The sequence below is a fragment of the Camelina sativa genome, chromosome 17 (genome assembly GCF_030686135.1).
Source record: "Camelina sativa cultivar CO46 ecotype springtype chromosome 17, ASM3068613v1".
In the NCBI taxonomy this organism is placed as follows: Eukaryota; Viridiplantae; Streptophyta; class Magnoliopsida; order Brassicales; family Brassicaceae; genus Camelina; species Camelina sativa.
The window spans coordinates 28,058,757-28,085,695 of NC_141896.1; the positions used below are offsets into that span (position 1 = coordinate 28,058,757).

The following is a 26,939-nucleotide window of genomic DNA, read 5'->3' on the forward strand; positions in this document are numbered from 1 at the left end:
ATGATAGTCATGGCCAAGAGCGAGTTCAAAGGGGATGATAGTTCTCACGTTTTGTTGAGTACAATGGCGATGCTAGGTTTTTAAAATTCATGAAAGAATCTATATAGTTTAGGATCAATTTCCTGACACGATATGCGTCTCTTCTCTTTCTTTTATATGTTGCAGGATATGGGTGATTCTTTCCCTATAGAAATCAAACTTCCTGAACTTTGTTTCAACATTGGAGAGGAACCGAGATCAGACGTGACGATAAACTAGTTTGTAAACAATGATGGCATCACAAAAGTGAAAAGCATCCTCTCGGTTGCAGAGTATGAGAGGATCAAGAATTCCTTCCTAGGACCAATTTTGAAGGTTATCAACAGAGGACTGATGATGTCAGGGAAAATGGTGCACTGTTTTCTGAGCAGGAGTTTAAAGGTATCAAAGAAAAATGAGCTATGGATGCATTTTGGAGGACAACCTATGAGATTCTCAATAAGAGAATTCCATATGGTCACTGAATTGAAATGCACTGAATGGGGAGGTGATGAAGATCAACAACAGAATCGTTATAACAGGGCTAACACTGAAGATGCTCACACATATGAAGATCTTTTGGATATTCTACAAGAAACTGATCCAGAGGAAGCAGATGAAAAGTTCTCTCTTGCGATGCTGATCCTTATAGAATGCATCTTCCTTCAGAGGTACAAAGGTAACAGGCTTCCTGCAAAAAACCTTAAGAGGGCTCAACATCTGGATGTTTTGGCTAATTATCCGTGGGGAAAAGATGCATATAATCTTCTGATTAAATCAGTAAAGAAGAATGTCGAATTAAATCTGAGGAAGAATAAATATTACATACATGGATATCTGTTGGCATTGCACTTGTGGATCCTTGAGTCTGTTCCTATGTTAAAGTCTGCTTTTAGTACATTGAGTGTAATTCAGCGACCAACAACATACATGTGTGAAAAATACACACATACAGTTAATCCATCGATTGCTCAAGTGGAGAACATTGAAGCATCAAACCATGTAAGTTATATTCTCTTTAATTTTAAGAAGGACTAATAGTAATTTAGGACTGTCTAACTAAACAGAAATTGTTTGTGTGCAGCTTCAGGTTATTCACATCTTACCATCGATACCTGATGATGCAGAAGATACAGTCTTCTTGGAAGACACTCCTGATCAAGATTTGAGTATGTTAACAGAAGTAGTGAACAAGGGATACAAATTGACAATTGAAGACTGGGGGAAAAAAGCATTGGATGTTGGTGCAGTGATGGAAGATATTGCTAAGAAATCTTTCCAGTTCCGTAACAAGGAGACACTAAAGCCATCCTCTTCTGGAGAGTCACTAATGGAGAAACTAGACAAGCTGTACAACATTGTTACAGATGGATTCAAAGATATCAATTGCATGCTATCGAAAATAGAAGAGAGTCTGGGAAGATATAAACCTACCAATACAAACGATCAGGTAAAACAAATTTTCTCTTTAAGAAATTTTTTTTATGAATGTAACTTCTAACCGTTTTCATTTTGTGTTGTAGGATCTACACCAAGATAGTGGAATGCCTACATTTCCTAGTTCTCCAATTTCAAACCCTCCATTCCCCAGTTCCCCATGCGCTGAACAAAATACGGAGCATGTGACTCAGGTTCCTGACTCTCAGATTCCTATAGAGGTAAAGAATTGGTATCTTACTTGTAAATTAAATTTTAGGGAAAGTAGTCTTGATTATGTACTAATGCTTCCTAAAAACGATTTGTACTTGCAGAGTGGTGATGGGATCCGTCCAACTAACAATTCTCCCACTGAACAATATACATCTGAGACTCAGATTCCTAAGGAGGTAAGAATCTGTTTCTTATTTGTAGTTTGAATATTAGGGAAAGTATTCTTAATTATGCACTAAAGCTTCCTAAAAACATTTATATTTGCAGTGTGGTGATGGGATCCGACCATCTAACATGTCTACCACTGAACAAAAAACAGTGCATGTGGCTTTGACTTCTGAGACTCAGATTCCTAAGGAGGTAAGAGTTAGTTTGGTACTTGTATTTTGAATGATAGGGGAAGTATTCTTAATCAATGTATTAAAAGCTTCTAATGTTTTTTTTTCAGATACAATTGCTGCAAGAAGTTGAAGTTAGGTATGAGAACAAAAGGAGCAAAGGAAGAGTGAAGACAATTCTTGAAAACGGAATCAGTGTTTTGATGGACAATTCAAAGAAAGAAGAATTTTTTGGAAAAGAACAAATTCGGTTCTTCGATAGAGAGAATGAAAGTGAACCAAATCCAGAAGTTTTAACTACTGAGGTAAATGAAATGATTCTTAAAACTTTTTAAAAATATTCTAACACATTATATTGACAAGTGAAATAATTCATATCCAGTTCTTTACTCCAAGGGAAAACCAAACGGAGGAGTTAACCGAAAAGCTCAATTCCATCACTAAGGAGATGACCCAGAAGCTCGATTCAGCTGTTGATGTAAGATTTATTATACAACTTTATCCTGTGATTTAATTTTGTAGGAAAGTCTTCTTAAGCTAAAAAAGGTTCTAAAACGTGTTTTGCTTGTAGGGTGATGAGGAGAACCTTCCTCATGAAGGTGATGATGAAGAGAACCTTCCTCAGGAAGGTGATGATGAAGAGAACCTTCCTCGGGAAGGTGATGATGAAGTGAACCTTCAGGAAGGTGATGACAATCAAAGTCATCATGCGGATGAAGGTGAGAATCTAAATGATGGTCTTGATAAAGAAGAAGATCATGTACCAGAAGGAGTGAGCCCAAATGATGGTGATGATGAAAAAGAAGATAACAAAATCCAGAAGACGAGGGACCATCATTTGATCTTAAATGTTTAAGTTCACCTGAGGTATGTCAATTTAATTTAGTTCTTGTTTGTTTTGTATATATCATTGCTGATTTTTGTAAAAAGTACAAAGAGGACATTCATAAACACGTTTCTTTGTTACATCTTGATTTCAGGAAAAAAAGGGAAAGCTGGATAAGAAAGATAAAATTGTTATTCCAAGAAAGAAGCAAAGAGTTGACGGTGATGGTGAGAAGCAAAAAGATGATGGTGAAGGTGAGAAGCATGTTCCAAGACGAAGCAATCGGCTCACAACTCCATCATTTTCAACCATTACTCCATATAAAGCACCAATAAACCCTACCACATCTGCTATTCATCCAATGTTCAACCCTTTCCTGTCTCCATCTTTCAATGACATTGAAGAATTGAATTCTTGGAAGAGCTCAAATATCAGAACAGGGTTAGTGTGATGTTTTAACAATTCTTGTCAACTTTAAAAATTAAGTTTTTATCCAAGTATAAGAGAATGTTATTTGATAATTCCAGGGTAATAACGGATACAGAACCATTAACCTCACATTGGATACATTTGCTGGGAAGACCAGAGAAGAAATTGCAAGAAACGATACTGCTCACAAATTTTGTTTCAGTTTCTTTTCTGTTGGGTGGATTCATGAATCTTATCCTGAATGTCAGATTATCAAATATTATTGTGTCTATTTCTCCTAATACACTAAAAGTCTTTTTTTTTTTTTTTAATGTAGCATATTGATGCAGCTTTGGGATTACTTTGGTTGAGAAGAAACAAGGATCCCATTTATTTTCACAACAAGAGACTTCTGAAATCAACCTTTGTGAGGCCAGACTTCTTTTCAAAATTGAAAGCTGGATACTTCAGTTTCAAGGAGGATAACTTTAAATCACAACATGTGTTTCCAAAAGAAGTCACTGATATTGTGAGTGGGAAGTTGCCTTCGGTTTTGTCTTCCTACTGAGAAGTGGCAGGATCTCGAGGGAGTTTATGGTATTGCCTATAACTCTAAATACAAACAGTTCATTGGTATGGAAATAAGTCCAGGAAGATTACTGTTTTTGATTGTCGAACTCATGAGAGTAAAGGTGACTTGGTGGAAACTCATGTTAAGCCAATTGCAGGTAAGAACTTATATGATTATGATGTGAATCTTATGCTTATGATATATTACTGATAACAATTTGTGTGTATTGCAGAGATGATACCTTATCTCTTAGGCACTGAAAGAAACAGAGGAACAATTGATCTGTCTCCATTTAAAGTCTTATGCCCTAAGAAGTTCTTTCGTCGCATTAAGAGTGATGCAAACTGTGGATTATTCATCCTTAAAATGGTGGAATGCCACTCAATGGGCGTAGAAGAGATGATGAGTAAGCTTCAAGAAGAGGTTTCAGAAGATATAAGAGCCAAGTTATGCTTTGATATCTATCATGATATCATTCTTAAAAAGATTGAGATGTTTAGAGGTTGATTTTTTGTTTTCAGATGGTAGACTTTTCTTTGGATTTATAAATTTACAATGGATTTATTGGAATCATATATTATGTGTTTTGGGATTATGATTTAAATGTTAAAGATACTAAGTAAATGATGTGTTTTGTGAAACTTTTTTTATTTTGGATGGTATTTGTACAGATTAGGGAAAGAATGAAAGTTATTTAGGAAGGGTTTATAGAAAATCAGGATGGCTTTCCTCAAAAAAATAAAAAATAAGGATGGCATTCCTCAAATGCGCATCCAGGAGGTTCAAACCCGCGACATCGAGAATTTAGAAGTGGGAGAGTAACCAATAGGCCAAAGCATACGCATCCAGGAGGTTCGAACCCGCGACATCGAGAAATTTACAAGTGGGAGAGTAACCAGTAGGCCAAAGCCTGTTACTCGGGAATTAGTAATAAGTTTTAATATATATGGTCAAACATTTAGGAAAGGATTACTAAAAATAAGGATGGCATTTCCTCAAATGCGCATCCAGGAGGTTCAAACCCATGACATCGAGAATTTAGAAGTGGGAGAGTAACCAATAGGCCAAAGCCTGTTATTCGAGAATTAGTAATAAGCTTTAATATATATGGTCAAACATTTAGGATGACATTTAGGAAGGGATTACTAAAAATAAGGATGGCATTCCTCAAATACGCATCCAGGAGATTCGAACCCGCGACATCGAGAACTTACAAGTGGGAGAATAACTAGTAGGCCAAAGCCTGTTATTCGGAAATTAGTAATAAGCTTTAATATATATGGTCAAACATTTAGGAAGAGATTACAAAAAATAAGGATGGCATTCCTCAAATGCGCATCCAGGAGGTTCAAACCGACAACATTAAGAATTTACAAGTGGGAGAGTAACCAGTAGGCCAAAGCCTGTTATTCGAGAATATGTTATAAGCTTTAATATATATATGATGAAATATATAGGCTATTTATTTTAGGAAGGCTATTTTGTTATTTAGGATAGCATTCCCTAATAGTGTAGGTATGTAATTTAAGAAATAGTGATGCAGAAATGCATTCCCAACCTATAAAAACACACAAAAACAAGAATGTGTGTTAAAAGAAACTGAAAGCTTTCATAAATAACAACATAAAGGTAAGACAAATTATATATGCTAAATACTTAATTATATTTAGGCAGGAGTTTCTGAAATTCAGGATGACATTCCTTTACAGTATAAAAGTATGTTGTCTTAATGTTTCACATAACAGAATGGCTACCCAATCAAATGAAATATATAAATTGAAATTAAAGAATAGAATACTGTAAAGTATGAAACACATCATCCTAGTTGTATCATCCTCTACAGTCTACAACACCTACAAAAAAAAGAATGAAAAATGTTAAAATACATATCCTAAAAATGTCACAGATTCACCATATAGCTTTGTTGTATGAAAGTTATCACTAACCGATAATCATATGGGAACTCGGCATGTACTCTTATTGTGTCCTGCTGTGCCACATCGACTGCACTTGTGACTCTGAGACTTTGAACCTGGCACCCCAAATTCTCCAACAGATCGCTTTCTTTGTTTTGGTGGTCTCCCACTGTTTGGCTTACTAAATGGAGGTGCACAAAAGAATTCTTCTATAGAATCAGGGAAAATCCAATCTTTTATATCTCCATTCGGGTGTATGCTTTCAGCATATACTTTAGCCCATGTCCCAGTCAAGTAGCAAACATGAACAAACTTATTTTCATCCCTATTTGAACGCTTCGCAGCAGCAATGGCGTGAATGCACAGAATTTTGTCGATGTCAAAAACACAGCAACTGCAATGCATGTTTTTCAAGTGAACAATAAACTTGTTAATGTTGTCCTTCACCTCAAACTTGTCTTCATCAACTTGGAAAACGTCAAGTTTCATTGCATCTGAGAACCTTGATACCAACTTCTTCACTACTTGCGGCGTGACAAGCTTGTCATGTTTAGCAGCTTTTTCACGTCTCTCATGAAACCACGAAGTCAAAGTTAACCTGATTGTCTCAAGAAGATAAAGAACTGGCAACTCTCGTGGTTCTTTCAACATCGAATTAAATGATTCAACAACATTTGTTGTCATAATATTGTAACGATTTGAAGGAGCATAGGAACGAGCCCACTTTCTGAAATCGGCCTTTTGTAAATTTTCAGCCAACTTAGGATTTGCATCTTGAATCTGGATGAATATTTTAGCAAACTCTTCACGAGTATAAGCAATGGCTGCAGATTCAACAAGTGGCAAATATGATTGACCCTTGAAACTTACTTTGATGTTGTTTCCAAGGTGGTATTTGCAGATTCCATGATGTGATGTTGGATACAACTCTGTAAGTGCTTTTGCAATGGACGATGCATGATCAGAGACAAACACCAAATCTTGGGCATCAAGTATGATAGTACGAAGACACCTAAAAAACCAATTCCAAGATTTATCATTTTCTGAATCAACAATAGCAAAGCCTATCGGGTATAGGTGATGATCTCCATCTTGTGCTGTAGCTACTAATAAAGTTCCTTTAAATTTCCCCTTCAAGAAGGTACCATCTACTGCAATCACTCTTCTCAGCAAATCAAAACCTCTTATCGATGGACCGAATGCAATGAACACATATTTGAATTTAGTACCAGAATCCATCTCACGATAAACAACTGATCCTGGATTTCTTTCCTTAGCCATGAACAACCATTTTGCTATGTTGTGGTAACTGTCCTCAGGAGTTCCTCTAACCAAAATCTGAGTTGCCTCTTTTGCTCTCCAAGCTTTTTTGTATTTTATATGAACACCATGATCTAATCTAACTCTCTCAATTATCTGTTTTGGCTTGAGTCCAACCTTCTTTTCTGCAAAATGACTGCAAATAAAAGAACCAAGCAGTTTTGCAGTGGCTTGCCTATGGTTCGCATTCCTGTACGTTGGATCACAATTGTGTTCTCCAATATACTTAATCACTACAAAGAAATCAGATGACTTGAGCTTCGTTGCACGCATCTTCCAGTTGCAACTAGGATCGACACAACCCAATATCAATCTCGTTCTGTCTGACCACAAAGATCTGAACTCAAACTTGAACTCAAGTGCAAACAGCCGCATCTTCATCCTCAACTCTGCTTTGTTTTTGAAATATTTCCCCTCATGTATATAATCAGTCCCTTGAGTGTCATGTGAAAAACCTCTAGGAATACCATCATAAATCACTTTTTTAGCAGTTGAACAGGTATCAGTATGTGATTCAGAAACTGTGGCGCCACTTCCACTTGGTTCATGAAATCCTACATATAAAATGTAACAATTAGGGAATATCTCAAAAAGACTTTAGGATGACTTTCCTAACATATAGATATCAGACTTCATTTCACCATATCCTTCTTAATGCACAAAGAAAGATTCTAATATATATGACTCTATTCTTCACAGCAAGCACCTATTACAAAAAACACATATGTATTCTATGATTTGTAAGACATTGTTTTTTGAGTAAAAAAATAGAGCCAAGTTTACCTTGGTTGTTAGATAACGAACTGATGCAACAGATATATCACTATTCGAAAACTGAAAACCTTGAATGCATCGGTTGTTCTTGAAAGTAGCTGACAGAGTATTACTTTCAACATTCCCATAACCAATAGGCAGCTACATAAAAAACAAAAAAAAAAACATCAAATATAAGAATGACATATTGATGCAGTAAGAAAACTACAGTGTATTCACTTACAGTTACACATAAACGATTCAACTCAGGGTCATCTTGAAACTTCCTGAAAAACGTCTGTACTTGACGATCATTTCGCAAATACATTGGTGGAGAATCTTCTACCATCAAATTCATCCTTGAAGAAATCCTATAGCTAAGTTTGATATCATTCACTAAACAATCAAGTCCAAAATCTTCAATTACCATCTCAGCTAAAACTTTATATGTGATATTCTCATCTACTTCACTAAGAGATCCTCCTTTTTTAGAATCAATTTCAAAATCCCATACTCCTCTATCGTTTTGTTTCCACTCCCCACAAACAGAGTATAACTCAATCATAGTCACTAATCAGGTTAGAGATCACCTTGCAATTGAGGCTAGATCTCAATATGAATCGAGAGGAACCACTACTAAATTGAACTTGCGAATCGAGAGGAACCACTACCAAATTAAGCAGGATCGATCACTAAACTGATATCGGAAATAGACAAAGTTGACAGATATCACCGGAAATGATGGGACACAACGACGGAGCTAATCGTTACCGGAAAATCTCGTCGGAAAAGTTGGTGCCATCGTATCTCGTCGAAGAAATAATTGGAGTTTATAAAATCTTAACACAATTTGTGATTATAAAATGTAAGGGTAAAAGAGTCATTGTGTTTATTAATGAATGGTATTGATGGAAAAATAAGGAATGTGTGGTATTTGAGGAAAAAAAACTATTTGAGTGGTATTTTAGGGCATTTCTCTTTTAAAAATTGAAATTAAGGCAATGAGAATATATGTGTATTAACTGTTTAGATTGTACTGATGAGATGCACAATATCTTACCGAATTAAATATGTTTATATATGTAAAATTTAATATTTAAATGTATGATTTTAAGGTAACAAATTGAAAGTATTCCCTAAAATATAGGTTAGTTATGTAAATATTGGTTCGACGCTGAACCGTTGCTTTTTTTTTATGTAAATTAATTATAAAATAGCCATTATCTTCTTCTTTTAAGATCCGATTTCTGCAAAAATCACAACATCGAACATCAACCCATCACTTGATCTTGTCACGATTTTGAAGTAATTTTGTTTACTCTAATGTATCATCCAGCAATGAACAATTTTTTATAAGTTACAAACAAAAACAATACATCGTTTTCTCTTTTTTCCCCTCGACATTGTCACCGTTTCCAGTGAGTCACCACCGGCAATCACTTTCTCTGATGTCGTTATTGGTACAGTGAAGGGTCGTGAGGGAGAAAACTTAAATTCTCCATGAAATTTTGAGATTTTGTTCAGTTTAAAAAAAATATCCCATAACACATTGTCAATGACGCGGACTTTCTGATCCAGATCCAACATTTTCAATCTCGGGTTATTTCTCCAAAATTGACCCGATAGAGATATCCGATTTAATAATTTTGGGTTATTTTAAAAATAAAACCCGACCCATTAGCTTTAAATGTCTTATTTAACCTTAATGAATTGTTGTCTGGTAAATGACGCTGGGGACATTTTCGTCCAAAGGAGAAGTTGTACTTCTCTTTTACTAGTATAGGGATTACAAAGTACTAGATCAATGTTTGTTAGGGCTCACTCTATGATTTTTTATGTTTTTTAAATCATTTTGTATGTGTGTGACTATGATATATGATCTGAGTTATCCGTTCCCACTGACTCTGATATATGATAAACACGTATTATCATATAATTGAGTTCTTATAATTAATTTGCCAAAAAAATTATATGGTATAAATTGATATAGTGAGTTTGCTATAGAATTATGATTTATTAATATTATAAAACAACTGACAAAAAACATAATGTTGTAGATGTTGCAATATGTCTTATTAAGTAAATTTAATTTAAATTTAATAAAATTAGAAATAATAATATCAAAAGTTTGTTACTTTTTGTAACATATCATATTAGAAACATTGACCATAATATTTACAATCTTATCACTTTTAAATCTATGCTTATAATTCTGTTTCATATCAAATAAAAATGAAAGACAATAAATTTGACAAAACACAAAAAATTTAAATAATTATTAAAAAATTGGGCATTTTTAATTATTATAAAAATATTTAAGAGAATAAAGCATTTTTATTATTCAAATTCAAAAATTATATAACTGAGTTTTTTTTAAATAATAATTCAATTTACTACCTCTTAACTTATGAGCGTTATCTTTTGATTTAACAATATAACTTTTGAATAAATAAAAAGTTCTTGAACAAAACCGTATATCTCTTTAGACACGAAACTAAGCATGTTATATGGTCTCGTCCTAAGAACCAATTAACCCAACAATCTCTAGGTTTTTGTCAACAATTATTACCAGTTCCAGTTGAGTTATAGTAAGTCAATCATAAATTTAGAACTTAACAAAAATACAAACATAAATTTTAAAATACAAATTATGATTGATAACATTTTTGAGTTATGTTAATAATTTAATTTTCAATCGTATTAACATTACCTTAAGAGCTTTCCGTGTTTTCAATTATATTCACTTTCTGTATTAATTATAGATATATTTTTTTTTGCAAAGTAATCTATACTATGAAAGATGGCCAATTCTCTCCATTTGAATGACATATCAACAGTGGATAGAGTGCCACATGTCTTTTTTTTTCCACAAATGAAATATATTATATCATAAAGAGTTTACAAAGTGCAGAAACATTTTCATTACAACCATTGAGGCAAATAAAGGAAATTGAAACAATCTCGATGAAGGAGTGGAGAGTAACCAAGCTATTTTTAGACTTATAGGCTAACAGATAAAATCTGTTATGTCCCTCTTTCATACACTTGTTGTTGGCTATTATCCTTTTGATGAAACTCCAAAATGCACATTGCATTACTTTGACTAATAAAAAGACTTTAACTGTTGTTGAAAATGACTCTGACTCATATCTTCTAGGACTCGATATAATATATTCTATTCGCTTAGAGCATGTGCATCGCACCGTCCTTCGTCTGTCCTACATAATTAAAACGATTAATTTAAATCAAAATCATAGATTATACAAAGAAACGTTCCTAAAAACGGGACAATTTTTATGCGTCCCTCAGGACACGTGTCATCCTGTAATAGGATGTTGTTTTATTTGTAGGGTGAAAGGAAAAAAAACTCGACGGATCAATTCATTTTATCTTTCGCACACTCTCTCTTTACTCTCTCAGTATCGCGACGGCGATTAAACAAAAACTTTGGATCGCCTCCATCAAAGTGAAGATTTTGCAACGCGAAGGCCTCACTTAGTGTATCATCTTCCAAAATATCCAATTGTAAGAGGTACGTGTTGTAAATTCAAATCCGATTTTGATGTATTCTCGATTTAGGGTTTTTATGATTTTTTTTTTTTATTTAGGGTAAAGAGAAATTGTTTGGGGGATTCGATAGAATAGGGAAATTGTTTGTGGGTTTCGATAGATTAAGGCAATTATTTGTGGGACTCGATAGATTTGGGAAATTTTTTGTGGGATTCGATTTAGGGTTTATGTTCCTTTCGCGATTTAGGGTTTCGGGAATTTGTTTGGATAGTTTACTATGTGTTTTTAGATATATGATCTTTCTGATTTTTGTTTCGATTTAGGGTATTGGATTATTTTTTTGGTATCGATGGTTGATTGGACCGATGATTCCATCGGCGTATCTTGGGAGGCAATGAGGGGGACGTTGATTGGACCGATGATTCCATCGGCGTATCTTGATGATAGGATAAGTGAGGATAGAGATTATGGTGCGAGTTTGTTGAAACAGAAATCAGAGGAATGTATGGAGTGGTTAGAGACTAAGCCGGTTCAGTCGGTTGTGTTTATCTCGTTTGGTTCGTTTGGGATTCTGTTTGAGAAGCAACTGACAGAGATAGCTATTGCTTTACAAGAATCTAACTTGAACTTCTTGTGGGTGATTAGAGAAGCTCATATCAAAAAACTGCCGGAAGGGTTTGTGGAATCGACTAAAGACAGAGCGTTGTTGGTTTCTTGGTGTAACCAGCTTGAGGTTTTAGCTCATGAGTCGATAGGTTGCTTTTTGACTCATTGTGGTTGGAACTCGACATTGGAAGGGTTGAGGTTGGGGGTTCCTATGGTTGGTGTGCCTCAGTGGAGTGATCAGATGAATGATGCTAAGTTTGTGGAGGATGTTTGGAAAGTTGGGTATAGAGCGAAAGAGGACGCTTGTGAAGGGATTGTGAAGAGTGAAGAGGTGGTGAGGTGTTTGAAAGGAGTGATGGAAGGAGAGAGTAGTGTTAATATTAGAGAGAGTTCTAAGAAGTGGAAAGATTTGGCTGTCAAGGCAATGAGTGAAGGAGGAAGCTCTGATCGGAGCATTAACGAATTTATAGAGAGTTTAGTGAAGAAACATTGATTTTAACTTTGTAAATCACGGTAATGTATGTGTTTGTTGTTGTTGTTGTATAAGAAGAGCATTGTACCGAGATGCTTGTGAGTTGTGATTCAATAAACCAATTATGATTACGTAAAAGAACTGATTACGTTATTCATTATTAGAAGTTGAAATAAAATGTTTGTTTTAACTTATGATGTTTGTATGGTTTATGTTTTTATTTTTAATGTTTTAATTGTATGTTTTGTTTTTTTCCAAGTTTTTGTAACTTTGTAATTTTCTTATATTTTTAATGTTAATGTTATATGTTTTATTTGAATTAAAACTTTAATATGATTTTACTTCTTAAATTACATAATTAATTTTTAAAATAAAAAATAATATTATTTTTTTCAGAGGACCAACTGTGAGGGACACCAATGTTCATACCAAAATAAAAAAAACTCTAAAAATAAGATTAATATATTTGAAGGACCAAATTTTTGTCCCAACCAATGCCCATGCTCTTATACTCGCAGATGTTCCACCTTTGTCAAAAAAAACATCATCTGTCCGTTTTGGAAATACATCAAGCAAGGTGACTTACAATAATCAGACTGGATTGGAGACAAATTAGTGTGATAAAATGCTTCAGCGATATGAACCACACTACTATCACTAAAATCATCACAAACGATGACCCTAGTCAAACAAGACCTTTCCTCAACCCATCTTTTCCCAACAACGAACCCATTATGCCAAATCAACAGATCCACCTTCTGGTACTCACTACACCCTCCTCTAAAGAATACGTGACCGACTCTTTTGTTTTTCTCAAAGAAAAGAATTAGAGCAATATTCCCAGAGATAGAGCATATAAATAAATCTGTGATTTTTATCCAGCAAAAGGAACGTTTCCAACCAATGATAATAACCGCCCACACTCGAATGTTGCTTCAATGATCTTCTTGTCTGAGGATTATGTTCTCCCGTTTTGTTTAATAAATTGATCTCTGTTTCGAAAGCAATCGATTTGGAGAGACCAAGATCGAAAGTTTCACCGTAAACTTTTAAACCCCAATCAACAATATAGGGAAAAGGAACAAACCGTAAGGTTTCTTCTCCATCGGTAATTAGGTTTGTGAGATCCCACCATAATCGATTTCTTATCGTCATATATTCCTTACAATAGCGTTCCCCTGGATCCCAAATCCGGGATTGAAATCCCTTCTTCAATTTGGGGAAAAATAATTCACTTTGGTGAAGAAATCGAAACGTTTCATAACTGAAACGACGGAAGGCGATTAGAGAAAAAACCATCGGAATGAAGCCAACACAATTACTCCTGCGCCATTGCCGGATTCTGGTCGGATTAAAACTCTCACGGAAGGAGAGAAGAAGAGCGAGACTTTAAAATTGGAACTTCGAAATCATCTGCTCTGGTTTTATTCAATAATAAAAAACTTAATTACAAACAAACAGAAGGAAAGCAAGAGTACGGCCGACGCCGGAACCGACGCCGGCCGGTGGATATGTCAAGGGAAAGGAAACGGTTACTTCTAGTTTCGTCTTTTGAGTCGCCTTTGGCGAGAAAAAAAACTATATTAGAGAACTCTCTAAGGGCATGTGAATTGAGGCAACAAAAGCAAACAGAGTTAGGGGGTGTTATTCAACAAAGGTTTTTAATGGATTTAAAATATTAATAGATTTCAGAGTCCAATGGTTTTAGAAATGCATTGAACGTGGATTTGAAAAACATTACTGATAGTTTTGAAAGTCATTTACTAGTAGAATTTTTTATTTTAAGTTTTGAAGGTAAATAAAAAAAATATAACTTATCCATAAAACCCTTGATTTCTTCTTCTTCTCTGTCCCTGACTCTCGCTTCTCCTCAACTAACGCCGTCGCCGCCAAACCTCGACGGCTCCTAAACCCTCCTCCTCCTCCTGCTGATTTCCCGGTAAAGGATGATAAATTTAAGTAAAACTGTTTAGAAACGGGACTAAACACATGTGTCCTCGTGAAATCAAGCTTTGATGGAGATGGGTTGATTGAATAGCAAAACGGAGTTGAACCCATCTCGAACTTAAACTGCATAAATCATTATTCCTGAAAAAAATAACGAAAATTTCAGAGTCAAAATAATAACGACGACGATGATGGTGATGACGACGATGATGATCATGATGACGAATCACCAGATGTTATCGATCGGGAGAGATTACCTATTAGAAGTGTGAGAGAGATGAAATACTTAAAAATTGTTAGGATTGTGTTTGTTCATGTTTTGGATGTAAAATACTTTAAAATCCAAAGTGAAACAAAATCCATTGGAAATAGAATTGATTTAAAATCATCCAACAAATGTTAAATCCAATAACAGCAGATTTTATTGTATTTTTTTAAATACCTAATTGAATAACACTAGATTTATTCTTTTTTCTATCACAAACAGTTTCAATATTTACATAAGAAATTTAGAGAGGCTTAGAACATATTTCAAGAAAATAGATGCATACCAAAAGTCAAAAGGGCATTAGTAGTAAATCAAAGCACCACTTCTTCCTCTTGGCGTAAACCATGAATGTATGAGCATATGGTTTAGGTATTATAATTTTGTCAATAGTTTGAAGAGTTGTAGCAGTGATAGATATATTGGTTAATATCATAGAGAAATTCATCTAAGTTTGTGCTTAAAGAAATAAATATTTACTAGGAGTTACCCCGTGCTTTAAGCACGGATCAATATTTTTTAAAAAGTTTATAATATAATAATAAAAGTTATTGTTATATATTTCTTAAAAAGTTATTTTGTTTGAGATAATATTTATTTTTAATTGTTCTGTAAATCTATTAGTCTATTTGAATACTAAATATTTAGGAATATAATAGTATTTTATTTTTGACGTATATTACAGTTTTATATTGTTTATTTGTTATATTTGCATCATTATTTTGTGAAATATAAAGTAATAATTTTAATATTATAATTGTGAGCAAAAAAAAAAATTATTAATTTATCATCTATATAAATTTAGTTTTACCAACCCGCCAATGTGGAAATTAAAACATACATTTTTTTATAGATTGATTAATATATCTTCGTTTTTATAAATTCAAATCACAACATATGCAAAAAAAAATCTGTACTTTATTAATCATAAGTATTATATGAAAATTCCAAAAATTTGTAAATAAAATAAAATAAAGATGATAGGAGAATCATAATTTGAAATCTTAACAAAATTTTCGAAATTTAGTTATTAAAAATAATTATATTGTATATTTGGATATAAAATCTTAGTTTTTAAAATTCTGATTGGTTTATATATATATATATTTTTTAAAATATTTAGTAATTTCGTCCATAATTTATTAGAGAGAGAAAATATATTTTTCTAGATTTTTTATATTTGATCTGTGAGTGTTTTTTTATTTTTAATTAATTATATTTATTTAAATTACTTAATTAAGCTTAATCAAAATTTTCTAATGCCAATTGAATGTAATTTTTTAAGATAGTTGAATAAAACTGTATAATGTTGGTTTAGAAAAATACAGAGACAAAGAGGAAGATAGTTGAATAAATTCATGACTGTTGGTTTTATATTCTAATATTTAGAAGTTGTTAAAAAGAAAACTGAATGAAATTTTTATTAAAATCCAAATTAGAGTTATATTCAAAAAATTGAAGAGCTAACATAAAAGGAAGATGTTTATCTTAATTATATCTATTAAAGAGTTAGCCAAGTTACAATTCTTGATAAAATAAATTCTTAGTGTTTCATAGTATTTAATTGAGAAGCTTAAGTATGAATATATCTAAATAGATAAGCTTTTTTAAAATGAATGTAAAATTTATTCAACTAAAAAACTCTTTGTTACAAAATATGCATCTTTAGATCAAGCTATATTTTCTTTTGAAGTTTTAGACAAGAATTGTAGGATGAATAAATTTCTTAAAACAAAATTATTCATGCATGTATCCAATAATTCAATTACAAAATGGAAAATATATGTGAAGTATTAAAACAATCAACATCAAATAATATTTTTCAAAATTTCATAATTATAAAAAAAATATAAACTCTACATAAAAAATAAATTAGTAGCACCGGTCCCACCGGAATTCGACTCTACTAAGTTGCGTTACCCCGTATTGTAGAGATTGGCTATGAATCAGGCCTTGTCGATTCAATGATAAAAAAAAAAAAAAAAAAAAATTAGTAGCAAAATTGTTTAAAAATATGATAAGCCATAAACCTACGTATAGCACGGATATTCATCTAGTTATAGAGCAATATTAAGAAGTTAAATACATGTAAGATCCAATCAGTTTTAAGTTTTTTATACGTGAGTACGTGACTGGATGTTTTGTTTGTAGTGTGAGTCCTTCGTATTTTTGTTATATAGTTTATAGTTTTGACATGAGCAGATTTTAAATTATTTTGTACCTGACAAAGTGTAAAATTATTTAACCGGCGCTGATAAAACAAAAGAAAAAACAAATTTGACTTATATCAAATGTAAACGTGGTGTCCATTAGAACTTTGTTTCTTAAAAGTCCTACTTTGCATAAGAAAATCTCTCATATAGACAAGATTACACATATTAGAATATTAATATAATAATATACAACACATGTTAGTAAATAAAATATCATATTCTGAAGAGTTCAGCGATTCTTTTTTGGTGGAAATAAATACAATATGTAAACCAAGTTTATATGAGATGACCATATTCGAATTCTCAATCCTTACATTGAATACACGAGAAACAATTTTACCAGAATCCTATAATTTCAACGAGAGAACTGACATAGAGATTACTCTTTACAAAAGCTCCCACAATTATACCAAACATCACCTCATTTCGTTACTGCGTGACCAACTACCATTAGCGACCGAGTAACAAAAAAGGTAGACTAGAATATTTGATTCCGTTTCCTCTGATGTCGCTCGACACCTACTTCCAAAATCTCTTTTTGGTTCACGGTTTACGGGCGTTATAATAATTTGTTTAAATGACAAGAATATATACTATGTAGTGACTACTAGTGTGATATAGTTTTTTGAACTAATTTAAGAAGTGTTTGACCCATGTTATAAAGTTATATACAATATTTTAGAGAGAAACAACTCTATCGACCTACTTTTGCTAACAAAATTTTATCTACATATTTTCTCTTTTCCAATTTACTTAATACTTTTTTATTCATATTGGCCAGACCAAGTACCTTAACCCTGCTTTCATGTACTGACAATGGCAGACCCATATAGAAGTTAGGAGGATCAACTCACCGGGTTTAAATGTTGAAATAAGGCTTTTTGCATATAAAATGCTGAAGTTCCAGCTGGGAAGTTGGTATTTCCTTAATATTTTAAAACCCCAAACTCAAGGTTAATCTTTCCACACTACACCAATAGTCTTTTTTTTATATCTATTATATTTAACTAGCTTTAAAAATAATAATTGACCCGGGTAATGGGTCCACCATTGATACTGATCGTATCAACAACAACGGTGAATGGTTGGTTGGTACGCTCCAGACCGGACTATTTGGACCAGTATGTTATTTTTCTACTATTCACACTCTTGTTTGATATACTGCATACCAACTGCAGACCAAATCAAGACCAATAAAACACATGTTAGTATGGAGTGAACAGTAACTCTATAATAAAATAGAACTATCTATCTTCATTTTTTGGTCTGCTTAAAAAGTTCTCCATACTTCATAATGTAGTTTAGTATACCAAATTATTAGTATTCATTGTTTAGTATGGAGTGTATGGACTAACTTTTCAAAGTCAACAATGAAAAAGCGACATAAAATTTTAAAAGAATTGCACTGTCCATCTGTCCTATAGAGAATCACACAAACTATTCTAATGACCATGGAAACCTATGGCAACCAAATTATATGAAAACTTTTTTTTAAGATTGCCATCTTATTATATAAAGTTGGGTTTTGAAAAGGTGTTTATAAGTTTTGGACGCCACTTTCTCCTTTTTGGTGGATTGTCGATTTGGTGTGAAGGAGAAGGAGAAAGAGATCAACAAAGCTTTGTGATAGAGATAAGGAGAAGGAGTAGAATTGTTACGGTTTGGAAGGAAACGGTTTCGATGTATCAAAACGTACTCAAAGGTAACGAAATTTGGTAGAGTTATTTCCAAGCCTTTCATCGTCATTATTTTACAGAAATGGATTTGGATTTAAATTCGATGAGTTATTGGCAGTTTCGTGAGACACGTTTTTTCAGACGCGAGTTAGGACTATCGGGTATTGTAACTGAGATCGTGGTCTCGTCTGATTTCCGATCGGCACGAGATTTTGTGGAAAGCTTTGTGACATCTAGGGGTAGTTTTTCACCGGAGGGATTTGATAGTTAACGGTTGGTTTTTATTTTACGGTTTCGTCTTTAAGATTTTCTGATATTTCTGTCCAGTTTTGCTATAAAGTCGTTTTTGGTTGTGTGGCTTGTTGTAGAGCGTTGCTGGGCTGTTGCAGATGTTAGGAGAGTCTCAACTAGTTGTATTTGTTGTTATAATCAGTTTGATAAGGTGAGTGTGTGACCATGAGCTTATCTGAGCGATTGGATTGTATGACTTATTTTGTGTGATGAATGTGTTATTGGATATTCTGTTCAACGGCTGGTTGGTTATGTTTTGTTTTTGGTTGTACTCTTGATTTGATTGTCTGTATAGCTCGTAGAAGGGAGGATCTCCTCATGAGGAGGAGGATGATCTAGGGTCTCAATTGTTGTGTTGTGGTTATGCTAGTTAGGTTTATATGTTTCCGCTGTGCATGTTGATGGTTGGTTTATATTAATTGGAATTGTAGATGTTGGTTTATTGTTTGGGTTGTAATTAAATATTATGAGATATTTAATTATATTATTATTATTAAAAAAATAGGTCAGATTGTTTCAGTTTCAGGTCAAACCGATCAAAATTTTTGGGTAATTGCTTTTTAAAGAACTAAATATTATTATTATTAAAAAAAGGGGCATTCTCAAAAATACCCCTTTTTCCATACCCCTTTTTAAAAATACCCCTTCATGTTGACCATTTTAAAAACTACCCCTCTTTATATACAAAATGACCAAATTACCTTTTTTGAGTGACAGCAAGAATGTACAGTCATCAAAATCGAAAATATTTTCCCGTCAAAAAAGTTTCCCGCCAAAATTTTTTTTTTCCCGCCAAAAATCGAAAATTTTTCCCGAAAAAAAATAATTTTTCCCGCCAAAAAAAAAATTTCCCGCCCAAATCGAAAATTTTTCCCGCCAAAAATATAAAATTTATACCTTTTAAAAACATTGTAAACGTTTTTAAAAGTTTAAAAACGTTTACAAGGTTTTTAAACACATTGTAAACGCTTTTAAAAACCTTGTAAATGCTTTTAAAAAGCTTGTAAATGCTTTTAAAAAGCTTGTAAATGCTTTTAAAAGGTTTTTAAACACATTGTAAACGCTTTTAAAAACCTTGTAAATGCTTTTAAAAAGCTTGTAAATGCTTTTAAAAAGCTTGTAAATGCTTTTAAAAAGCTTGTAAATGCTTTTAAAAAGCTTGTAAATGCTTTTAAAAATCTTATAAAAACTTTTACAAGGTTTTTAAAAACATTGTAAAAGCGTTTACAAGATGTTTAAAAACCTTTTAAAAATCTTTTTAAAAACTATTTGAGAACCTTTTAAAAACCTTTTAAAACCTTTTAAAAATCTTGTAAAAGCGTTTACAAGTTGTTTAAAAAACCTTTTAAAACTCTTTAAAATATCTTGTAAAAGCCTTTACAAGGTGTTTATAAGGCCTTTATAAGGTAGAAATCTTATAAAGCCTTTTAAAAACCTTGTAAATTTTTTTTTGCGGGAAAATTTTTTGTCGAAATTTTTTATCAAAATTTTTTTGACAAAAAAATTTTTGGCGGGAAATTTTTTTCGAAAATTTTTTGGCGGGAAAATATGTCGGAAATTTTTTGGCGGAAAAATTTTGTTTTTCTTTTTATTGAATAAAATAATTTTCATCTAAGGGTAAAATGGTCATTAAAAATTAAAAGAGGGCAAAAATAAAAATGGCCAGAAAAGAGGGTATTTTTGAAAAGGGGTATATCAAAAGGGGTAGTATTAGTATACATTATTTAATGTTTATTATATTTTATAAATTTATAAAATTCAACAAAAGTATGAAATTGAATTTAAATATTCAAATTTTGACCCGTTACTCAGTAAAATTTTTAATTCAATAGATATTATTTTTAAAGAATAATATTACTAAAACTTAAATATTTTATAGATTGAATCATTTATATTTGTTTTTTAAAATTCAACTTATGGTATATCCAGAAATAAAACTTTTTTTTAATTATAAAAATAATCTGATAATTTATTTGTTTCACAAAATAGACTCATATATAAAAAGGAGAGGTGAAGCATAATGATAATTAACAAATTAATATGTTAAGTTAGATATCAAATAATTTTATTTGATGAATAATTTAATAAAGAAAATTAATATGATAAGTTATAAGATATCAAAGAATTATTTTCTTTAAGATTTTTGGAAATAACGTACTGTAGTAATAAAATCTTCGGAAATGAAATTAAGGTTGCACCCACTATTTAACTTGTAACCAATTAATATATCAATTAATCTATAACTTATTTGTAATCAACTTATTAAAATTATATAGTCTACAAAAAAATGTTGTGTACTTCCGTTTTATTATAAGGGGATTATACAAAAAAAAAAAAGTTTTTCATCAAAGATAAATCGGTTTTCACCAATACCATGAATATAATTGAGAATTCGAAATTTAAACAAAATGACTGATTTAATCAGAACTAAAAGAAATTTGGTTAATTTTGGTTTTGACAGTAATAACTAATTAACCAAAAATCCAATCAATTCGAACTAAATTTATTTTCGGTATATTTGGCATCTTTCTAATTTTGTTTCGGTTAACTAATAATCGAACTAACCGATTCAAACTAACCCGTAAAATCAAAGTAGCAGTCTCCTAGTTATGAAAACCATTATCTAAAGAAAATGTTAAACTACTAAGACCATGTCCAGTGTATATCTCTATTTTTTTCTCTAAAATAGAGTAACTCAAAAATAGAACATTGTTTTCCTTCAATCCTATTATTTTCTTTATTTTAGAGTAAAATATAGAGTAGTGTTGGAGTAAATGTTAATCTATAATAGAGATTTAACTCTAAAACTAGGATTTCACCCGCGGTACACCGCGAAACTAAGTTATAAATTATTGTATTTTAAATAATATTTTTAATTTATTTAGTTTTCAAATTTTCAATTAATTAACTTTTTTTCTAATTAATTTAGAATTTTTTTAAGAATTTTTTTCATCTTACATTTTATAAAGTTTATAACCTAATTACATTAAATTTGTTATTAGATAGAATATAAAATTCTAGATTTGTTTTGTTCTCTATAATTAAACAGAGGTATATGCCTATATAATATGTTAGTGTATATTTTTATGTGTATTTTTTTTTTGGAATATTAAAAATGTGTTATAGTATGTGTAATATTTTGTAGTTTATATACTAAATAATTTATAAGTTAATTTTTAAAACTATGATTACAAATCTATAGTATATATGAGATAAACTAATAGTTTTAGTGTTGGGTCTATATTCCAAACCCGCCATGCTAGGCGGGTCAGATAACATATTCAAAGATTTTTAATCCACAAAAACTCATCATATGAAACCCGTGAAAGTAAAAATTATTTTTAAATATGTAATACAAAATAAAAATAAATCTGTTAGCAAACAATATCTTTTATATTTTATTATTATTTTTTAAATAAGATATCAAATTAAATGGTAAATATGTTTGTTACTTTTAAAAATCATATTGTTAGTTTTTTTGAATGATATATTTTATATTTGATTTTGAACATTTATTTTAGGGGGAAATCAATGCGTTGAGATCAGAAATCTCGGCCACGGATCTTCCTCTAAGATCGAAAATCAATTCGTTTTTTGGTTAGACCGATTGTTTAGGAAATTTGTGTATGGAAAAAATATTGTTTTGTAAAATTGGAAACTTAATATTAATTAATACTAATGTTAAAGAGAGTGGTTCCAATTATTTTGGAAATTTATTTAGGATGAGAAATCTTGTTTTCAAAAATAGAAACTTAATATTAATTAACTAAATGAAAAACAAATTAATAATTAATGCCAATGGCAATCTTGTAAATAGGTGGTAATTTTAAGATTTATTTGCTAAATGTACTTGAAAAATGTATATATAGATAGAGTAGGGTTGGAGATGTTCTAAATGCATCGATAAACGCAAGATAATAGTTTGAAAAAAAAAAAACGTAAGATAATAATAATAATAATAAAAAAAAAAAGGAACCAAAAGTGTTCAGTCTAAAGAAAGTGATGGTGGAGAGTTCTAAGAAAACGCTGTGGAAATTGATAACACTGTTGGCCGAGATTGTGGATCTGCTTGTAAGCACGATAAAGCCACTTCCACCATCTTCACGAGCTTCTCTCTAACCTCTGCCTCTGGTTCCGGTAATCGTTCATCGAAAATGCTTCTTAGCGACAGAGTTTTTCTCGGAAGCGAAGACAAAGTCGAGACCAAATCTCCCGGATGTTTCCCCTTTACCACTTCCAGCGTCAGAACTCCGAAGCTATACAGATCGCATTTCTCCGTCGCTTTCATCGTGTAAGCCAATTCTGTTGAGAAGTTTTCCAGAAACAATTATGTCAATTTCAAATTCGAAATTAGGGATTTTAATTTCATTGATTTTAGATTTACCTGGAGCGACGTAGCCGTAGGTTCCGGCAACGGCGGACCAATTGGAGGAATCCATTTTGAGAAGCTTCGCTGTGCCGAAATCGGAGATCTTAGCTTCGTAATCATTATCGAGAAGGATGTTGCCGCTGCTAATATCACGGTGGACGATCGGAATTGAGCTGTCGTGGTGCATATACGATAACGCGTACGCCACACCTTTCATGATGTTGATCCTTTTGGTCCAGTTGAGCTGCTTCGCCTCTTCGTCGTCAGCTAAAATTTTGTTTAAACTTCCCTTTTCCATGTACTCGTAGATCAGAAAAGTGTGGCGGCGGTGGGAGCAGAAGCCGAAGAGCTTCACCACGTTGCGGTGACGGATCTCTGTTAATGCTCTTACCTCGTTTAGGAACTCTTGTTTCACCACCGGCTTTGACATCTCTTCGTCCATCGTCTGGTGTAGCTTTTTAACGGCTACGATTGCACCTGGGAGGTTTGCTTTGTAGACTTTGCCGTATCCTCCGATTCCGATCAGGTATCTTGGATCAAATTCGTGTGTGGATTGGATGATATCTTGGTATTTGATTTTGCCATCATAGCAAAAGATGGACAAAGTCTCTCCAGTTTCATCATCTGAGTTGTTGTTTCCATTTTTCTGTTTTCGTTTCCGAAGGTAGTAGGTAAATATCCCTGCGCATATAGAGAGAATGACGAGTGCTCCTAGGATCCAAAACACAAGGAAGCCATTCTTCCCTCGGGAAGTAATAGGGCATGATTTCAACCTTTGTGTAGGAATATTACTGCATAAGCCTCTGTTTCCCTCCAATGAATCTGCTGTTGCGTTTCGAAATGATGGATTGTCTGGAAGTGGACCCTCGAGTTGATTGTTTGATATATCGATGTATGTCAGCGCTTTCATGACCTTGAAACTTGTTGGAATGATACCTGAAAGATTGTTGTGTGAGAGGTCGAGCTTGTCGAGGCTCTGCAAGTAGCTGAGTTATGATGGGATTTCTCCGTCGAGCTGGTTAAAGCTGAGATCAAGATAAGTTAACTGAACAAGCTTTGTTAATCTGGGAATGTGTCCATCAAATTTGTTTCTGCTCAGGTTCATGTGATGGAGGTTAGTAAAGGAGTCAAAGGTTTGTGAGATCTGAGAGTTGAATCTATTCGAAGATAAGTCCAGAGACTCGAGCTTGGTTAAGAAACTTAAACCTGCAGGAACTCTCCCAGATAACTGATTCCCATTAAGTAGCAGCTTCGACAAACCTGTGAGATTTCCAATTCCTTCTTGAAGCTCACCAGCGAGGTTGTTGGTAGACAGATCCAGCTCAACTAGTTGTGTCATGTTCCAAATCTCTGGTGGGATAACACCTGTGATGTTGTTGTTTGACATGATCAAGGCACTTAGCTTTCGACTCTTCCCCCAGTTGCCTGAAATCTCTCCATGGAATTTGTTATGGCTGAGATCAATGAAATCAAGATGTGGGTAAACCCCAAAAGCTTCAGAAATATCTCCAATGAATTTGTTCCCTATGAATCTTGCTCTGATCAAGCTCTTGCAATCTCTCAAGTTTTTCGGGATAGGACCTTCGAAGTGATTATCATCTAATGAGAGTTTCTGAAGCTTCCCACCTTTGCAAATGTTTTCAGGCAAGAAACCAGTGAAGTTGTTTTTGGCGAGTTGCAAGTTAGTTATAAATTCCATGTTGCCTAGTTCCGGGGGTATGACACCAGTTAGATAATTTTGATGAAGAGAAAGACCCGTCAAGTTCTTGAGATTTCCTAATGAAGAAGGAATTGAACCAGTAAAGGTTATTTGTAGAAAGGTCAAGGTTATTTAGGCTGGTCATGTCACCGATCTCAGGGGGGATTTTGCCGGAAAGTTGATTGTCAAACATGTTAAGAAGGATTAATTTCTTCAACTCTCTGAAACTGGAAGGGATTTGGCCAGAGAAGCTGTTTTCAGTAAGGTCTAACTCAACAAGATTGGGTAAGTTTCCAATCTCAGAAGGAAGTGGACCCGAGAAAGAGTTGATATAAAGGTACAGCTTTACCAAGTAGGTTAGGTTTCCAATGGAAGAGGGTATTCGTCCAGACAGGTTGTTTGTATTAAGCTCTAACTCAACAAGGTTGGGTAAGTTTCCAATCTCAGAAGGAAGTGGACCCGAGAAAGAATTGGTATAGAGGTACAAGTTTACCAAGTTGGTGAGATTTCCAATGGAAGAGGGTATTGGTCCAGACAGGTTGTTTGTATTAAGCTCTAACTCAACAAGGTTGGGTAAGTTTCCAATCTCGGAAGGAAGTGGACTCGAAAAAGAATTGCTATCGAGGTACAAGTTTATCAAGTTGGTGAGATTTCCAATGGAAGAGGGTATTGGTCCAGATAGGGAATTGATAGACAAGGCGATATCTTGAACTGAGGTTAAGAGACCGATCTCAAATGGAATCGATCCGTTTAACTTGTTTTTATCAAGATAGAGGGTTTTGAGGTTTCGCAAATTGCCAAGCTCAAGTGGGATTTTTCCGGTTAAGTAGTATGTGGAGAGGTCAAAGTAGATGAGTTTAGAGATGTTTCCGAATTGAGGAGGAATGGTTCCAGAGAAACGGTTAATGCTAAGATCAATGTAAGCAAGGTTTGGGAGTAATTTGCAAGTCATTGTGTTTTGGAAGATACTAATGAATTTGGTCCAGAAGAGACTCGTGACTGATGATAAAACTTGAGTGATGCTCATTAACTCGTCACTGGCATATGTTTCCCAGAAGAAAAGAAAGGTCTAAGGTAGTCGTGTTCGAAAGTTTTTTTCTTTCTGAAGTAAACGGTTTCATATAGTCTTCCTTTTTTGGAACAATCTGCAGTTTTTATAACGGATTTTATTAGCTCAAACTGTGTAGTTTTTTTTAATTATTATGGATGGAATGATAATGGTGTGTAGATATATTATCCAATAAAGTAATAAAATTTAAATTTATGAACAATCCGAATTATTAAATTTTTAATATAAATTATGCATTAAAATAGTGTTATTAAATAAGATATGTGTACATCCTGCTTTAATTTCTTTATCTTTGCGACTTTGTAACTTTCTTTCTTTGGCTATTTTACCAGATGACAAAAAAAAAAGATATGTGTACATCCTGCTTTAATTTCTTTTAGTTTTGGTGTTATTCGTTTAATTTGAAAATATTTCATATTAAACTCTAGTGATATTCAAAATTGATTTTTATTTTTTGAAAAATTTACTTCTAACTTCTGTGCCTCACATATTCCTAACGGAAAAAAAATTATTATAAATTTTATTGGGGTAAAAGATGTTTATTGGAAAGACATTTGAAAATTAGAATTTTTGTCCATTTGACCAAAATATAAATTTGTTCAATGTAGTGACGCTTTTTGTAGGAACACAGATCCATACAGATTTTAGGCTTTAGCTATCCAAAAGTTACGTATATTTAGAAATCCAACAAAAATAAAATAAAACGTATAGTAATTGTTTGATACGGGTTACTTCAAATTTATGTGTTATTTACACATAGAAATTATCTCTTACTATAACATGTCTTGTTTTTCAAGTATTTTTACTGTGAAACAAACACAACACTATACTCCACATTACTTAATTTAGATGGAAAGAATTAAGTACTCATCGAACCAATTATACTGATTCATTTTTTTTTGCTAAAATCCAATATTCATTTTTTTATTAAACTACTAGCAATTGACCCGCACTACGTGCGAAAGTTAGATGAAGGTGTATTTTGGATTTTTTGTATATATTATTTTTTAGTTATGTAAATT

The 26,939-nt window shown here is 32.7% G+C and overlaps 3 protein-coding genes and 1 pseudogene across 4 annotated transcripts; 1 reads left to right on the forward strand and 3 right to left on the reverse strand.

The window, feature by feature from the left end:
* Positions 1-5,763: 5,763 nt before the first annotated feature.
* Positions 5,764-7,449, reverse strand: LOC147924396 (uncharacterized). The gene has a single exon (XM_087494129.1). It carries the CDS (start codon positions 7,426-7,428, stop codon positions 5,764-5,766), a length of 1,665 nt encoding a protein of 554 aa, XP_087350255.1. The 5' UTR covers positions 7,429-7,449.
* A 4,193-nt stretch (positions 7,450-11,642) lies between these two features.
* On the forward strand, positions 11,643-12,518 carry LOC104759733 (UDP-glycosyltransferase 74B1 pseudogene; annotated as a pseudogene). Its single transcript, XR_015587742.1, has one exon. The product of XR_015587742.1 is annotated as a UDP-glycosyltransferase 74B1 pseudogene (transcript).
* A 10,242-nt stretch (positions 12,519-22,760) lies between these two features.
* LOC147924397 (putative leucine-rich repeat receptor-like protein kinase At1g35710) lies at positions 22,761-25,773 on the reverse strand. The gene is made up of 2 exons (XM_087497355.1): positions 23,165-25,773; positions 22,761-23,082 (listed from the first exon to the last, which is right to left on the reverse strand). Exons 1-2 carry the CDS (start codon positions 24,057-24,059, stop codon positions 22,796-22,798), a joined length of 1,182 nt encoding a protein of 393 aa, XP_087353481.1. The 5' UTR covers positions 24,060-25,773; the 3' UTR covers positions 22,761-22,795.
* On the reverse strand, positions 24,832-26,113 carry LOC147924398 (uncharacterized). The gene has a single exon (XM_087497356.1). It carries the CDS (start codon positions 25,873-25,875, stop codon positions 24,832-24,834), a length of 1,044 nt encoding a protein of 347 aa, XP_087353482.1. The 5' UTR covers positions 25,876-26,113.
* Between the last annotated feature and the right edge of the window lie 826 nt (positions 26,114-26,939).